Genomic DNA, 18213 nt, shown 5'->3' on the forward strand with positions numbered 1-18213 from the left:
TTTTAAAGAGAAAATACTCAGCAATGGTGTTGACTTATGAATTTGCACATGGTTTGTCTTAAACCATATTAAAAACACAACAGACATATAAACAATGTAAAAAACTTGATTTTCACCATAGGGATAAAAATCACTTCTTTGGTTTGTGGATGTTGCCTTTTTTTTCCATGTAGGCTACATTAATTTCTAACAACTAAAACTTAGAAATTTCTAAACTGGAAACTCTCATCTTAATTTTTTTTTTTTTTTTTTTTCAGTCAAAATAGTTTTAATATTGTTTTATTTAGTGATCATTTGTTTGTTTTTCTCTTCTTGAAATGTTAAGCAGCAAAAATGGTTTTCAACATTGATAATAATGATAATAACTTTTTCTTAAACTGCAAGTCAGCATATTAGAATGATTTCTGGATCATGTGACATTAAAGACTGGAGTAATGATGCTGAAAATTCATCACAGGAATAAATTACATTTTTAAATTTATTAAAATAGAAAACTCTTTATTTTTATTCTTTATTTCTTTATTTGTTGTTCTTTATTATTTGACCAGAACATATTTGTGAAAGACTTTTAAAATACTTTCCTTTTAAATGACTTCACAAGCATATATATATAATAATTTTATATATTATATTATATATAAGCATATATATATATATATATATATATATATATATATATATATATATATATATATATATATATATATATATATATATATATATATATATATATAATATTATTTATTTATTTTTATTTTATACATTGTTTAAAATATATTGCATAACAGGAATGATCCAACAAGGATCAGGTTTGTAACCTACAGAGTACACACAGAGCGCGTGAAAAGCAGATGTTCAGAAGGCAGGAGGAGGTGATTCAGGTGGGTGTGGTCAATGACGTAAAGACTCTCAAATAAGTACGAGCGTTCAGTGACAGACGGAGCAGAGCACATTTTAACAAGTATCCTGACAGTTTATCAAAACACTGGCCGTTTCTTCTTACACAGGCTTTTACCAGCGATCAAATCAAGCCATAAAATTCTCATTTGGGATACTTATCGACTCAGAAATCAAGCCTTACAGTGGACCATCTGCTGACATCGATTGCAACAGGTAGGTATGTTTGTAATTGTGGGTAAACTTTCGCCCTATATCAATTCAATTGGATAGCAGTGTTTAATTTCATTCAGCGCGTGTGCTCGATTACAGTATATGCTTACGTGTGCACTGGTCAGTCTAAAATGACGTTAGCAGGTTGATGAATGGAATTATGCAGATTGCAGAACATCATATTCATTCACTTTCACTCGGCATGAGGATGAAAGGTTTAACGCTCAACAACCCAAGCCTTGATATTTTCTCAACCTTATTTTAGGAAACTACTCGTTATAAAATATTGATGATGATGTATATATTGTTATTAGGCTATATTTGACAGTTATTTTATACAGTTAGCGGTGGTTTCAATAATAGCCTACTAAATAATACATTAAAGTAGGCCTAGGCTATACATGCACATACATATACTGCATTACGGTCTGTAAATGAATGGACATTTAAGAAACTTGACTGTTTTGAAATGTGTCTAGTAGACAAATGAGGACTGTTTAAAACTGATAAATATTCATATTATAACTGACACAATGAAGGTCAGTAGCCTTCTTGAAACACGAACAGTTAATTAATCAAAATAATTAAAAATACCCTCCAGTGATTTTAACTGTATATATAATGTAGTGTAATACCATTACTTAAAATTACGTTTGTTTATTTTTGTTTTTTAATGAATGAGGCAAAAATGACAAATATAACAGCACATAAACCTGCTTCAAATTGTTTATTCACTGAATGGGCTACTTTAATGCTGACCTGCTGCATTTTTGCCACATTTAAAATTATGTATAGTTGATATAAGCTGATAAACCACTGGTCAAATAGATTACTTATAAATTACTTGAAAATCTAAAAGTCAGCAGTGATGTCAGTTATCTGTGATCTTGTGACTTCAGCAAGCGGTGACATTAAATATACAATTTTCTCATAAACTATTGTTGTACAGTAAGAAAGAGTGTCAGCTACTGTTAGGTGTAGTAAAGACACGGGTCTATCCATCAGTAATACATCTACTTTTACACAGTATGTGTAATTTTAACTATTCAAACTTGATAAGAACAGCTAAAGACTGTCAGTGGGGTTTTTTAAATAACAGCCACGCTGTGTCAAAGAGGCTTTTATCCACTCTCAAATAAATAGGATATTTTAACTTTCCCTTTAAACTGAACAAACATTTTTTTTTTTCTTATTAAGAGGTCGTGTAAACTCCTGCAGGAGAAAATAGAAGTTAAAAAAAAAAAAACTAAAATTATATAATCTTTTTTTTTTCTTTTGCCTTAAAAATATATTTTTTTTGTAGTTCATTTGTTTTTTTAATGATAAAAATAAAAAAAAAAGTTATCATAAAATTATATGTAGGTATGTATGTATATATTGTTTGTGTATACACACACACAGACACACTATTTTTGTATCAGTGCGACATGACGTTCATCTGTGTTGCCAGTATATCAATGATTATGATCAATGCAAAATCCTGATATTGAACAATATACTGTAAATTGGTACAGAGAAATATAGTCACAATGGGATTGCTGCATCTCTGCTGAGTTTTCCAGTAATTATGATCATAGTTTGTAGCATTCATTGAAGAAATAAGGAATACATTTTGCGCAGTGACTATGGTCTAGTAAAAGCAGATCTACCTTATGAACACCTTATGAAAATGCACATACGTTTTCTGTTTATGTATTTGGCAGTTGATTTTATCCAAAGAACCTTTGCATTCAAACTATACGTTATATCAGTTCTTGCTTTTCCTGGGATTCGAAACTATGACCACCCTAACCTTAGCATCATGCTCTTCTGTTTAAACTACAGGAACATTTATTAAAGCAATAAACCCCATGACGAAAACCCCCCTTAGCTGTTCTAAATTCATTGTAAACCATGGCTTCACGGGGCTTATTACTTTTATAAAATGGTTAGTCCATAAACATATTTATTTTAATGAGGTCACTGGTGTATGATTGTAGAGTAATTTACAATGGCTCCGAATGCGGCTCATCAATACTAACTATCCATTTTATAAAATATATTATAGCACTCCATTTTTAAGTGCTCTATATTATTAGAAAAGGTTCATAGTCTTGAAGGTTTGTGTCAGGCTCGGAGGTGGTCTTCCCCCTTGTTCCCACCACTCCTGCACAGGGCATGGTTTCCGTCGCTCCTTCTTTCCGTTATCCGTTTTCCGCCAGAGAAGGGAGTGAGGGAAGCTGGAGAGGGGAGATCACACCGTGGCCTTGGGCTTTTGTTTTTGGTATGCACTGCTGGCCGGTGGCCGGGCGCTCTTTTGCCTCAAGAGAATGCATCATGCCAGACCGGTTGTCAGTAGAGAGTTGATGCAGGCAGATTCAGTCTCTCCTGCTTTCCAAGTCTCCTCCTTCTCTCTGTCTTCTATTCTGTCTTAGTCTTTCTTAGCCTCTTCTCAGAAGAATTAGGAGTTTGAGGTTACTGGGTTTTTAATGGGAAGACTAGTCTCTCCATTATCATAATGGTGGGAATGAACAGAGTACTGTTAGTGTTCGTTATAGATAGGTAATTTTATTTAAACATGGTCTGCTGAAAAAGTCATCCTCGTAGTGACATTTCTGAGGTTCATATTAAAGGGTTAGTTCAACAAAAAATGAAATTTACATAATGAATTACTCACCCTCATGTCGTTCCACACCAGTAAGACCTTCATTCATCTTTGGAACACAAATTAAGATATTTTTGATGAAATCCGAGTTTTTTTTAAATCCCCCATAGAAAGCAACATAATTAGAAAAATCCAAGGTCCAGAAAAGTAGCAAAAACAGTGTTAAAATAGTGAACGTGACTACAGTGGTTCAACCGTAATGTTATGAAGCGACGAGAAGAGTTTTTGTGCGCAAAAACAAAACAAAAATAACGACTTTATTCAACAGTTTCTTCTCTCCCCTGTCATTCTCCTATGCTGTTTACATCCAGAGATCCAAAGATTTTTTGTCGCTTCATAACATTAAGGTTGAACCACTGTAGTCACTATTTTAACAATTATATACACTATTACTATTATTATTATTATTATTATTAAAGGGAGTGCAGAATTATTAGGCAAGTTGATTTTCTGATTTTTTTTTTTCCAAGCACATTTTACCAATTCCAATCCACATCAATCTTAATAACTACTATTAATATTGTTTTTAATAATTTATAAGTGATATATAATTGTTCATGAAGGCTGGAAATGAAGAATGCCCTATATTCAGGTGTGCAGAATTATTAGGCAGGTTTTCTTTTACAGATAAAATGAGCCAAAAAAGAGATTTAACTCAGACTGAAAAGTCAAAAATTATTAAATACTCATGAGAAGGACGCAATACTAATGTAATACTAGAAATTGAAAAGTTAAAGCATGACCATTGGACAGTGAAATGCTCATTGGGTCAGCTGGGTCATACAAAAACAGCTGGAGAAGAAAAGACACGTTAACTGCAAAATAATTAAGAATTAACGTGAAGAATTAAGTGTGAAACCATCAGGAACCCTTTAGTCTCCAGCGCCACCATTTCCCAGTACTGAAACCTACCTGGAGTCTTCAGAAGTGTGAGGTGTCAGGATCTCAGAGACTTAGGTTAGGTGAAGAATCCTAAAAAATGACCCGCTCTTAATAAGAATCACAAGCTGAAGTGTTATGAAGTACATGAAGACTGGGTTTTTATAGGCCTTATAGACAGACAGCTTGAGAGTGACTCCTGAAGGACCAGCACCACATCCTCTTGTACCACTGTTTGAAGAATTTATCTTCCAGAATCTGGCAGTAAGTTTTGGAAGATCATTTAGTCCATCTCTGCAAGATGGACATTTCAGGATAAGAGATGGACTAAAAGTGAACTCCCACACCTTACTGCCAGATTCTGGAAGATAAATTCTTCAAACAGTGGTACAAGAGGATGTGGTGCTGGTCCTTCAGGAGTCACTCTCAAGCTGTCTGTCTATAAGGCCTATAAAAACCCAGTCTTCATGTACTTCATAACACTTCAGCTTGTGATTCTTATTAAGAGCAGGTCGCTTTTTAGGATTCTTCACCTAACCTAAGTCTCTGAGATCCTGACACCTCACACTTCTGAAGACTCCAGGTAGGTTTCAGTACTGGGAAATGGTGGCGCTGGAGACTAAAGGGTTCCTGGTGGTTTCACACTTAATTCTTCACCTTAATTCTTAATTATTTTGCAGTTAACGTGTCTTTTCTTCTCCAGCTGTTTTTGTATGACCCAGCTGACCCAATGAGCATTTCACTGTCCAATGGTCATGCTTTAACTTTGCAATTTCTAGCATTACATTAGTATTGCGTCCTTCTCATGAGTATTTAATAATTTTTGACTTTTCAGTCTGAGTTAAATCTCTTTTTTGGCTCATTTTATCTGTAAAAGAAAACCTGCCTAATAATTCTGCACACCTGAATATAGGGCATTCTTCATTTCCAGCCTTCATGAACAATTATATATCACTTATAAATGATTAAAAACAATATTAATAGTAGTTATTAAGATTGATGTGGATTGGAATTGGTAAGGTTTTACCTTGAATGTGGTATTTACTTTGCTTTCTATGGGGGATAAATAAAAAAAACAAAAAACAAACTCAGATTTTATCAAAAATATATTAATTTATTTTTCCGAAGATGAACAAAGGTCTTACGGGTTTGGAACGACATGAGGGTGAGTAATTAACAAGAGAAATTTCATATTTGGGTGAACTAACCCTTTAAGTTACTAAATGGATATTTAGTACTTTAATATGTTAAAATTACCAAACTTAAAAAAATACCACTACCTGCACTGTAAAAATGTCCTGTTAAATTTACACAAAAAAACAGCAGCTGTGGTTGTCAAAAATTCACCGGAAACATTACTGCCTGTATCACACAAAACATCCTAATATACATTACAGAGAACAAAAATATAAAACAAGCAAAACTTTTTAAATAAAACACAATAATTTGTGATATGTCACAGCTTTTACTGTTTTACACATTATGATATTCATGTAATTCATCATATTTATTTACAAAAATATACATTTGACAATATTTTATAGTAAAATTACAAACAATGCAATGTTAATCCATTTACAGTTTTCCTCTGTGTACAATAAGGTAACTTACATTATCAGGTTTTTACTGAAGCATTTTATAAGTTAGTATTTTTCTGTAAAATTACAAACATTTTTTACAGCATGTGATATGAAAGTATATAATTAATTTGACATCTTTGACTTGTCATGCTGATAGAAAAAGAGGTAATAAGTGCCTTTAGTTTTGGATTTTGAATTATCAGTTAATTTCAAAACATATTATAGTAATTATTTAATCATTTAATAATTGCAATAATAATAATAATAAATGAAAGGAATAAAATATTAATTATATTTTTTATAAAAATAGTAAATAAAAATAATAATTTTTACCATTTTGTTAAATTGAATGTTTGCTGTTCACATCATAGGTTGCTTTATGACTCATCACATAATTTCCTTTCTGTCATTTTGCAGGTACTTGTGCTCTGTGCAGGGTATGTTTTGGCCAGTTGCCTGTCTGTGCTGAAACGAGGGTTCAAAAGTCCTCAGCTGACTCAACATTGGCAGTCCGAGGAGACGTTGTGGCTAACTGCCTCTCTCGCAAGTACAGTCTACAATACTGTGTAGGTAAGAGTCACTTTAACAGACTTCTGTGTTAAAATTGTGAGAACTAACATGAACCATTAGAAAGACAGCACTGCAAACAGCAGAGCGAAATAAAAATGTATCTTTATTATGCCTTGATTCAATTTAATTGATATTCAGAGTAAGAAAAATGTAAATGTTTCTGAGGCTGATCTTTAGGCCTCTTTGAATGCAACCAAGATTTGTACTGTCACTGAGCTGTATCCAACAGGCTGAATTAACTAGCCTAAAATAGGCAGATATGCAAGACACGCAGATGCTTTTTCACTGTTCACAAGCTTTAAAACAAACATCTGCTATTAAAATGTTGTGAGACCAGCTTTATGAGCGTTCCTGTAGAGCATGGCAATGCTCTACAGCTAGCAATGTCGAAGTCAATCCAGGGAATGCATCAACAGATAAAAAGTATACCTTGAATGCAACGTAATTCACCTCAGATAGAATCATCTGCCAAATACATTTGAATGTAAATGATGTGTAGACAGATCAGCATGGTGCCAGAACACTTTTTGCATTTGTTATGAGATAAAGTATAAGATTAAGTTGAAAATATTTACATAAAGTGGGATTTAATTGAATTTTTCATATTTTTTGGTGGAACACAGTGTGTAATAATCTAATCTTCCTCAATCCAGTCTTGTCACCCATTCTGCACTATGAATGACTTGCCGGTAATCATTAACTTAAGGATGCATCCTGTCACGGCTCTCCGCTGCACAGCAACTCCTTTTGTCTGGTTTATTTAATACTTTTATTCAGCATGGATGGTTTAAATTGATCAAAAGTGTCAGTAAAGACCTTTACATTGTTACAAAAAAACTATTTCAAAATAAATGCTGTTATATAAATCAAGGAATCATGGAAACAAATGTATCGCAGTTTCCACAAAAAAATTGAGCAACACAACTGAAATGTTTCTTGAGGACCAAATCAGCATATTAGAATGATTTCTGAAGGATCATGTGACACTGAAGCTCTGAATAATGATGCTGAAAATTCAGTTTTGTCATCACAGGAATAAATTACATTATAAATTATTTTAATATAGAAAAATGTGTAACATTTCACAATATTACTGTTTTACTGCTTTTACTGTATTTTTACATCAGTGAGCATAAGAGACTTTCAAAAATATTTGTAAAATCTTACAGACCACTTATCAAACTTTTCACTCGGTCCTGGATGCTGATTGGTGAATACTGCATTCCGGCTCTGTGAAAATACACAATATACAGTGAGTACGGAAAGTATTCAGACCCCCTTAATTTTTTCCGCTCTTTGTTATATTGCAGCCATTTGCTAAAATCATTTAAGTTCTTTTTTTTTTCCTCATTAATGTACACACAGCACCCCATATTGACAGAAAAACACAGAATTGTTGATATTTTTGCAGATTTATTAAAAAAGAAAAACTGAAATATCACATGGTCCTAAGTATTCAGACCCTTTGCTCAGTATATATTAGAAGCACCCTTTTGATCTAATACAGCCATGAGTCTTTTTGGGAAAGATGCAACAAGTTTTTCACACCTGGATTTGGGGATCCTCTGCCATTCCTCCTTGCGGATCCTCTCCAGTTCTGTCAGGTTGGATGTTAAACGTTGGTGGACAGCCATTTTTAGGTCTCTCCAGAGATGCTCAATTGGGTTTAAGTCAGGGCACTGGCTGGGCCATTCAAGAACAGTCACAGAGTTGTTGTGAAGCCACTCATTTGTTATTTTAGCTGTGTGCTTAAGGTCATTGTCTTGTTGGAAGGTAAACCTTCGGCCCAGTTTGAGGTCCTGAGCACTCTGGAGAAGGTTTTCGTCCAGGATATCCCTGTACTTGGCCGCATTCATCTTTCCCTCGATTGCAACCAGTCGTCCTGTCCCTGCAGCTGAAAAACACCCCCACAGCTTGATGCTGCCACCACCATGCTTCACTGTTGGGACTGTATTGGACAGGTGATGAGCAGTGCCTGGTTTTCTCCATACATACCGCTTAGAATTAAGGCCAAAAAGTTCTATCTTGATCTCATCAGACCAGAGAATCTTATTTCTCACCATCTTGGCAAACTCCATGTGGGCTTTCATGCGTCTTGCACTGAGGAGAGCCATAAAGCACCGACTGGTGGAGGGCTGCAGTGATGGTTGACTTTCTACAACTTTCTCCCATCTCCCGACTGCATCTCTGGAGCTCAGCCACAGTGATCTTTGGGTTCTTCTTTACCTCTCACCAAGGCTCTTCTCCCCCGATAGCTCAGTTTGGCCAGACGGCCAGCTCTAGGAAGGGTTCTGGTCGTCCCAAACGTCTTCCATTTAAGGATTATGGAGGCCACTGTGCTCTTAGGAACCTTAAGTGCAGCAGAAATTTTTTTGTAACCATGGCCAGATCTGTGCCTTGCCACAATTCTGTCTCTGAGCTCTTCAGGCAGTTCCTTTGACCTCATGATTCTCATTTGCTCTGACATGCACATGCATAGACAGGTGTGTGGCTTTCCTAATCAAGTCCGAATAAGTATAATCAAACACAGCTGGACTCAAATGAAGGTGTAGAACCATCTCAAGGATGATCAGAAGAAATGGACAGCACCTGAGTTAAATATATGAGTGTCACAGCAAAGGGTCTGAATACTTAGGACCATGTGATATTTCAGTTTTACTTTTTTAATAAATCTGCAAAAATGTCAACAATTCTGTGTTTTTTCTGTCAATATGGGGTGCTGTGTGCAAAAAATGAACTTAAATGATTTAAGCAAATGGCTGCAATATAACAAAGAGTGAAAAATTTAAGGGGGTCTGAATACTTTCCGTACCCACTGTAGTAACGGTTATGGAATGAAACACGTTCACCTAACTTTTAAGTATATGACTAAGCAGTGGCAATATTTCTGAACCTATATCTTCTAGTGTGGAAGCTTTTTGATGCCAAGGATCCCTAAATATAACAAGAGACTATTTTCCCAAAAAATACTGTATTTACCTTTCTGGCTTTGCCTTCTGTTCACCCATATTTTCGTTCTCAACCTTTTCACTTGAGAGTCCAACAAATTTTTTAAGGCCCCCTCTAACAGGCTAAAATATTAACAGTTTTTCTGCTGTAAAAGGTTGCTCATTTACAATGTGTGTGGAAAAACACAGATATTGAAAAATATTTAAAAAGCCTAGACCACCAAAGACCTTAATAGTCATTTTTTGAATACATTTGAGGTATGTATGGTTATATCAAATTTGGCCATTTCTGTTTGCTAGATTTTGAACCTTTTTAATGCTTTTGCTTCCAAAGGCCTTCCTATTTCTTGATTATTTGAATGTGCTTATTTTCTTGAGATTAAAAAGTAAGAGCTGCAAATAACTGCTCACTAGAACAAATATAGGATGAATCATATTTGCAATTTTTTTCTATTCATTTCTCAGTTTAAACTGAAAGCATCTTGTCGATTATCCAATCGGCTATGTCTCATTTCAGTATTGATGACTCAGGAATTCAACATGACATGCATCAACAGTTCCCTGTTGATGATGCTACAACACTGAACTCGTCTGCTTTCACCATGTCCGAGTATCCAGAGGGAGAAAGCCCTCTGCTTCAGCTACAGGAAGTGGATTCCAGCAGGGTGGGAGGTCACGTCCTCTCACCTATCTTTAACTCCTCCTCTCCATCCCTGCCGGTGGAGAGCCATCCCATCTGTATCCCATCACCCTACACAGACCTCGGCCATGACTTCACCACTCTGCCCTTCTGCAGTCCCGCTCTGCTGGGTTACGGCACATCGCCTCTGTCCGACTGCTCATCAGTGCGGCAGTCTCTAAGCCCCACCTTCTTTTGGCCACCTCATAGCCAAGTTCCATCACTTGCATTACATCAACAACAGACTCGATTACAACAAAACCATCCAACTGGTGGGACTTGGGCGGAACTTACACCATATGATCACGGCGAAGAGGAATACAGGTATGTGGAAGCGCAATTCTTTTTTTTTATTTGAGATGATTGCATAATACTGGCTGTCTAATTACTAGCTTTAAAGCCGCTCAGATACATGTGTCTGCTCCCCTCCATAGAAAACCACTGGTGAAGATGGTAGCAGATGCAGAGGAGACTTCTACCTCTTCGAGAGGCAAAGCTGACATGCACTACTGTGCAGTCTGTAGTGATTATGCCTCTGGGTACCATTATGGTGTGTGGTCGTGTGAAGGATGCAAAGCCTTCTTCAAGAGGAGTATACAAGGTATCACTCACTCATTCTCTCTCTCTCTCTTTATATATATGTATCAGGGGCGTTTCCTCTGAGGAGGCAAGGGAGGCAGTGCCTCCTCAAAAAATTAGGATGAGAAAATAATCCATATTATAAAAATAAAACAATGCAAATATTACAAAATGGGACAATAAAAAGTCACTTGTTTTTCTAAAGGAACACTGTCCAACAGCAACACCCGCAGGTAAAGTTACAGCGGGAGTCTGCGTCTCTCATGCCTCCTCTCCCCTCATTGACTTATAGCAGAGCCTTTAAAGCATGCGGTGGGTTTTGTGGGGGGTAATAGAGAATGATTTGGGGAAAGTCACGTGAGAGGAGGTAGTGCCTCCATCGCGCTATGATTGGATATGATTGGTTATGACTGGATATGATTGGTTTGTGTGATAAATCCCTCCTCTTGTTTACAGGCGTGTTCCGCGCATCAGTCTGAATAAACAAAATGATGGCGTCAATGGGAAGACTAAGTTAAAAAGTGTGTAAACAGCTCACCCACTTAGATATCATTGCTTTATTTCATGTCAAAATCAAACATGAAAAGATCTGAAAACATCATGACTGTGGGGGTTTTAGTGAGAAATCAGCTTTGTGAAATTAAAGATACATCTTTGTGTCTGTGACAGAGTGTTTCCGAGCATGACTGATGATCCGAAATAAGTTGACTATTAAAAAGAACAGCTGAAAATCAATACACAAATAAAATATATTGTTTAGCCCTTTATGATACAGTGTTGTCTCCAGGCAAAATAGTCTTTTAGTTTGTTTTTGAGACATTTAAATTAACTTAAAAAAATTAATTAAATTATTGATATTGTTATAGTGTCCAGTTAAGCAGGAAAAAACACCTCAAATAATGTTTCCTCATTGATATATTGCATACCATAGAGGGTTAAATTGTTACTGCCTTTAGTAATTATTTTGGAATAAATGTAAAAATGCTTAAAACACTAACTTGATGAGATTGACTTGGTTTTAATAAGTAGAACATTAATTAAAGTGTTAATGTAAAAATACAAAATATAATTGTATTTGGTTTCTTTTTTGATGTAATGTAATGTTCATTTAAAGAGGAAAATGTGACAACGTTAAAAGTAACGTACATGAATTTACATTTGATTTATAAAAAAATAAAAATAAATAAAAAACTGAGGTCATTGTTTGCCTCATTTTAGAACACCGCTGCACACCACTGATAGCATATATATATATATATATATATATATATATATATATATATATATATATATATATATATATATATATATATATATATATATATATATATATATATATATATATATATGCTATCAGTGCTTCCCACACAATGGGTCTCATGAAACATTCGTAAATATACGAGTAAATATGTGAGTGATTTGCATGTAAAGAGACCTTCCCGAAAACTCTTCTCCTGATTCACAAATACTTCGTAAACGTCAGAAGTGATAGTGAAATGTGTGTGTGTGTTAATGAATTCCAATTAGTCTTAAATGGGACGCGCGTGCACGCTCATTCTCAATTACCATAAATCCCGCCCATTAAATCCGACTGACAACTACATGGGCATCATAATATGACACCAAACAAAGGATTTTGGACATTTTATAGGAAACAACTTCCATAACAAATAAGGGGCCATTAGTTTGCCCAACCGTATTGAAATCTATCCATTTGATTATGGATTAAAGTGATTAAAGTGCTCCGTTTGCAGATGCTATTCATCTTATACCTCATCTTAAAAAAAAAAAAAAAAAAAAAAAACCTTCTTATTCCTATCCTTTCACTTCCCCTAATCCCTCTCTATTGTAGCTTAGAATAATCTGAGCACTGCCTATAACTTGTATTATGAGCACTTCTTGTCTATTTGCCTCGTCATGACGACTCGCTTGTTGTATTCCTCACTTGTAAGTGGCTTTGGATAAAAGCGTCTGCCAAATGAATAAATGTAAATGTATTACTGGCTCTCACAATAAAAGTAAAAAGAAAAAAACGTATGTAATTACTATATAATATTTTTTCAAAATGCTGTGTAATGTACCTTATTAAGGTGAATTAAAATGCAACCTTATTAATGAGCAAAACGTTCGGATGTTAAACGCACTATTTACGCGTGGCTGGGAGCAGGTGTAGATTTCTTTCGTACCAACTAACATTTGGAAAATACGAACATTTTAATGAATCCGAAAATTTACGCCAGAACCGCTTTACACACGATTTACACAAAAATTCGTTCTGCTCGTGTTTCATGAATGAGACCCATAGACTTTACTTGGGCGGGCCGCCCACGTATAATAACAGCCGCCAAATTATATTTGGAGACACTTTTGCTTTTATTATTTTTATCCTCTTATACTTTTATATCCGTGCAAGATAATGAAACCATCCGCGATCGAATAACTAGTCGTTTCGTACCTGCTCGTTATGTGTGCGTCAGAACTGTTTACTACCGCTAACATTCCCACGGGCGCTGCATTTTGCAAAGTCACAAGGGACGTTCTACAAGCTAGCGCATCAGCGCTTCAGACTCTATGTTCAGATTGCTTCAGTGTGATTCTCAATCAATGAAAAGCAAATATTTATGCCAAGCGATTGCTAATGAACTCAAGTTAATGAATTATTCCAAAGTCTACTTCATGGCCTTTATATAAAATGTTTTAGACGATTGTAATAATCTGAAGGATCAGCCTGCAATAGTACAGAGTACAGACATTTCAAAATAAGAGTGCCTGTGTATTTCGGGCTTGTTAATAATTAATAGTCACACGCTAAGTTTTCATTATTCTTTTGGGCATTATTGGTATTTTGGTTACACAATAAATTGTATTTAATTCATAGTAAATTATTGTAGTCTGCCCCACAGGAAGAAAAGACTAAGAACATTATTTGACACATAAATTATTCATTTTATAAATTTTACTAGTAAAATCTGTCCCATTCACTGAGAGAGACACTATATGACAGCAAGGAGAACATAGGAAAAGGAGAACCATTTAAATGCTGTAATTTTGCATAATTTACAATGCATAATAATGCATAATATTAGTATGTAATTAAATGTAATATGCTATGTAATTAAAATTAATTTCAATAAATAAAAATACTATTAAAAATCACACATTATTTGTTTGTCACATGTAGCAGACCATTTTTGTGCCGTGGGTAATAGGAGGATTTTTCGCCCAGCTAACATTACCCACCGCAAGTATATTTTAAACCTGTGGGAAGCACTGTATATATATATATATATATATTAGTGGTGGGCCGTTATCGGTGTTAATGTGCTGTGTTAACGTGAGACTCTTATCGGGCGATAAAAAAAATATTGCCGTTAATCTATTCTCAAAGTTGGGTTGGGAGCTGGGTCTATACTACGCAAGCTATGATGACTTTCACCTTGATATTTTATCGCGGATGTATTGTATACCTAGCCGAATTGACCCTTCGCAAAGACCCGCCCCCCTTAGTTACTGTTGCTTTGTCCGACAAGCCGTGGCGCTGTCACACCACACACAGTGAAAAATACATCGCGGAGCAAAGAGGATACTGACAACACATCGACAGACAAGACAGAGCAGGTTACTTATGATATTAAACAAAGTCCCAGCTTTAAAACTATGTAGTTGTTTTTAAGAAATTTAAACAATAAAACCCGTTTTGTTGCTCTTTAATGTGTCGTGACCATGGTCGTGATAGATTGCTGTAGCGCCTCAGCTCAAGAGGCTCATAAAACGATCATCTCTTACTACGAGTCCATTTATAGCATCAAATAAACATGAATGAACATGAGAACATGTTGTTTCAAACGCGGAAAGATGTCAATATACACATTTTTTTCAAGTTTAACTCCACCGAGGTTAATCTTCTAACTCCTGACTGCTTTGTCGGCCAAAATGGCGGATTACTTTTAGTCATTATTTGGTTAGCACACATATTCTGAATGTTTTCGGCAGAAATGAGCCATTTTAATCTAGATTAATTCCAAGATTACAGTGAGATTAATCTAGATTAAAAAAATTAACCTATGCCCACCACTAATATATATAAAAAGGAGTGCAACGGTTCAGATTTGGTTTGTATCATGGTTTTAGGCTCATGGTTTCAGTACGGTTCGGTATGTGCTATGTTCAGGTAAAAAAATACTACTGTCACATAAAAATATAGAAAATAAGAACAAATAATCAAACAGCACAAATAAATACAGTAAAGCAAAGATATAAATAAATAAAGCTTTTCAGGTTTTTCATCCAGTTTTCAGGTACAGAAATTGATTAAAGCAATAAAATGTAAAACAACATTGCATGTCACCTTCACTGTATTAATAAAATAAAGATCAATCATTATAAATTATTAAGTTACTATTCAGTCATGAGCAATGAGTGATTTTCTTGTCTTTTGTTGTTTGTTTGATTAACATTAAAAACACATTCAGACAGCAGGAACGCAAGGGCTGCTATCTCTTTAAGATATAATATACGGATCAGTGCACTGATACTGAACACGTGCGTTTAAGTTCACTTAAGACATAACACTCGCAAAGACGGGCATGTTGATATAATTTTGTGTGAATTTGTCCGTTAAGCACAAGACTTGAAAGAGGCCTCAATATTTGCGCGCTGTACACGCGCTTCTCACAGCGCGCGCGTAAGTTCTCTTTCGCGCCTTGCACTCGAATGTTTAAATTGGCAGGACTTAAATGAGTTTAGTTTAAACACAGATAAGCAACGGGTGATGAAGGCGTAAAATTACTGCTCATATAGAGCATGCGGCACTCGTCTCGCACTGAATACAGTTTAGAGGAAGCCAGAATGCGTATCCATCGACAGAAACATAGGCTACATTAGCCTAACTCTGTCTGTCTGTTTTATTTATATTCTACAAACCATATTATAGATGCGTATGCGTCATCAGAAATGAGATGAACCGCGGTGCAAGTGCGTGCCGAACCGAGTGTGAAGAACGATACGGTTCGTTTTTTGTTTTGTTTTTTATTTAACCGAGAACCGTTTCATTCCTATATGTAATTTACAATACTGGTAACGTAAATAAAATACTTGTCAATCCCTTCTTTGAAATTTAAGATTAAAGTTGGAAAATCTCCCACTGACACGAATAGAATGTTCAGCATTCAAATTATTTAGTCCACACTGAGACTGCATTTTTTGAAAACGCTCTCCAAAATGGGTAAATTTGAAAATGGCGTCTTTGCGTTGTAGTGTGGAGGTTGAATACGGATGTATTTGAAAACGATGAATCATGTTTAGTTGTGTGACGAATATTGTTCCCATAGATGTCTATAGTTATACCCAAAGCCATAGGGAGCGAGCCTGCATTTTTGTGCCTGTTATTTACTGTAACAGTGTTGCTCAAGATAAATGCTCATTTAAAGATGACAATTTAATCGCATTTGCTGTCCTGCGCGGCAAAACATGATTACAGCTGCGTTTTTAAACCATGCGACCTGGACGCAACAGTGAGTGATGTGATCGTATGCTAATAAAATGATCGTGACAGAAGAATAGGGTGATAACTTTATTATATTTGCTTTCTCTGCATCATCTTGTGTGCTTTTAGTATGTTTTATGCATGCGCAGAAATGGGATTTAAGGGTTTTCAGACGTTTCCGTGTGGATGAGCAACTTTTGGAAAACTCTAGTGTGGACAAGGAGCATTTTTAAATGAAAAATCTGTTTCCAAATGTCTCCGGATTAATGTAGACGTAGTGAAAATGAAAAGTGATGATGGTGCCATAGTAAATTTGCATACTTATGTGATTTGTGTTTTTAACAGTTTCTTATGTAAGCATGCTGATTTGTGAATGGTCTTGTCTTTCTTGCATCTTTACAGTGCATAATGATGCCTTCACAGCTGTCAGCATCCTTCAGAAATGCTAATTCATTGTCTTATTACACAGCTCTGGAATAATGGATTCTTGGTCAGTCATGGCATTCTGTTGTAAAATATTTTATAATGACTTCTAAAATGTATTATTTTCAATAGTCCCTGACAGCCAATCTTGAACAGAGCTGTTTCTCTAAGACCACTCTTCTTTGTTTTGTGGTCTTTAAATATAGTAAGAGTTTCTTTATAGTCAGACTTGTTAAACTTTGAGCATCTGTTCCACTAATAATAATAGGGAACATCTGATTCATTTTCTCAGGACACAATGACTACATCTGCCCTGCCACCAACCAGTGCACCATCGACAAGAACCGCCGCAAAAGCTGCCAGGCCTGCCGTCTCCGGAAGTGTTATGAAGTTGGAATGATGAAATGTGGTGGGACTCTGTCTCTTTCATTCTTCCTCCCTAGCAACACCCTTTTTTACACACACACAGTTGCCAAATACTTAATCAGAGATTGCTGCTGAATTATGTCCAAAGTCATGGACTTTATGTTCCAGTATTAAGCAGCTATCATGCCGTGAAGTTGTGATATGTGTCAGCATTGTACTGATAATGTGAAAGAAAACTGATTATTTGTAGATGTTGGTCCAAGGTTGCACCAAAATAACCTAGATACAATACTCAAAATTCATCTTATCATACATAATTCTTTGTCATAAATAATTTCAGATAATAATAATTCACACATAATAATATAATTCACTTCAAGGTTAGAAGAGAAAGTGATGTATTCTTATCTCAGTAGTTGATGTAAAAAGAAAAATATATATATATATATATATATATATATATATATATATATATTTTATTTTATGTAAATATAAATGTGTATATATATATATATATATATATATATATATATATATATATATATATATATATATATATATATATATATATAATATTTTATATATATAATATTATAAAATAATTTATTTATTTATTTGGATGCTTTCTGGCTTTGCCTTCTGTTCACCCATATTTTGGTTCTCAGCCTTTTTTCACTTGAATGGCCTCTATTGTCAACAAAATTTTTGAAGGCCAGTTTTTCTGCTGTAATTTTGCCAAAGCTGCCTGTTTTAAGACTTTTTTTTATTAACAGCAATTGAGAATATTAGTATATTAAATTAAACAATAAAAACAATAGTTACTGAGGGGGGCAATTTATTTTAAATTTAAATACTTGCAAAATCCTGCAGCCCCGAATCCTGCAGTTTCCGAACACTCCTTGCCTTCTACCATTGGTCAGACAAACACATAGTCCCGCCCACATTCACTC

The 18213-nt window shown here is 35.1% G+C and overlaps 1 protein-coding gene across 4 annotated transcripts in view; it reads left to right on the forward strand.

The window, feature by feature from the left end:
* Nucleotides 1-950: 950 nt before the first annotated feature.
* esr2a (estrogen receptor 2a) overlaps nt 951-18213 on the forward strand; it is a 30273-nt gene continuing 13010 nt past the window's right edge. Inside the window, exons 1-5 of one of the 4 annotated variants that reach the window (XM_067383636.1) lie at nt 951-1113; nt 6631-6783; nt 10197-10734; nt 10845-11011; nt 17190-17306. In XM_067383636.1, the coding sequence (XP_067239737.1) occupies nt 10235-10734; nt 10845-11011; nt 17190-17306 (784 nt within the window). In that variant the 5' untranslated portion in view covers nt 951-1113; nt 6631-6783; nt 10197-10234. The remainder of the gene's footprint in view (nt 1114-6630; nt 6784-10196; nt 10735-10844; nt 11012-17189; nt 17307-18213) is intronic. The other 3 variants (XM_067383638.1, XM_067383637.1, XM_067383640.1) reach the window with 3 other exon arrangements.

Source organism: Chanodichthys erythropterus, chromosome 4 (assembly GCF_024489055.1).
Source record: "Chanodichthys erythropterus isolate Z2021 chromosome 4, ASM2448905v1, whole genome shotgun sequence".
In the NCBI taxonomy this organism is placed as follows: domain Eukaryota; kingdom Metazoa; phylum Chordata; class Actinopteri; order Cypriniformes; family Xenocyprididae; genus Chanodichthys; species Chanodichthys erythropterus.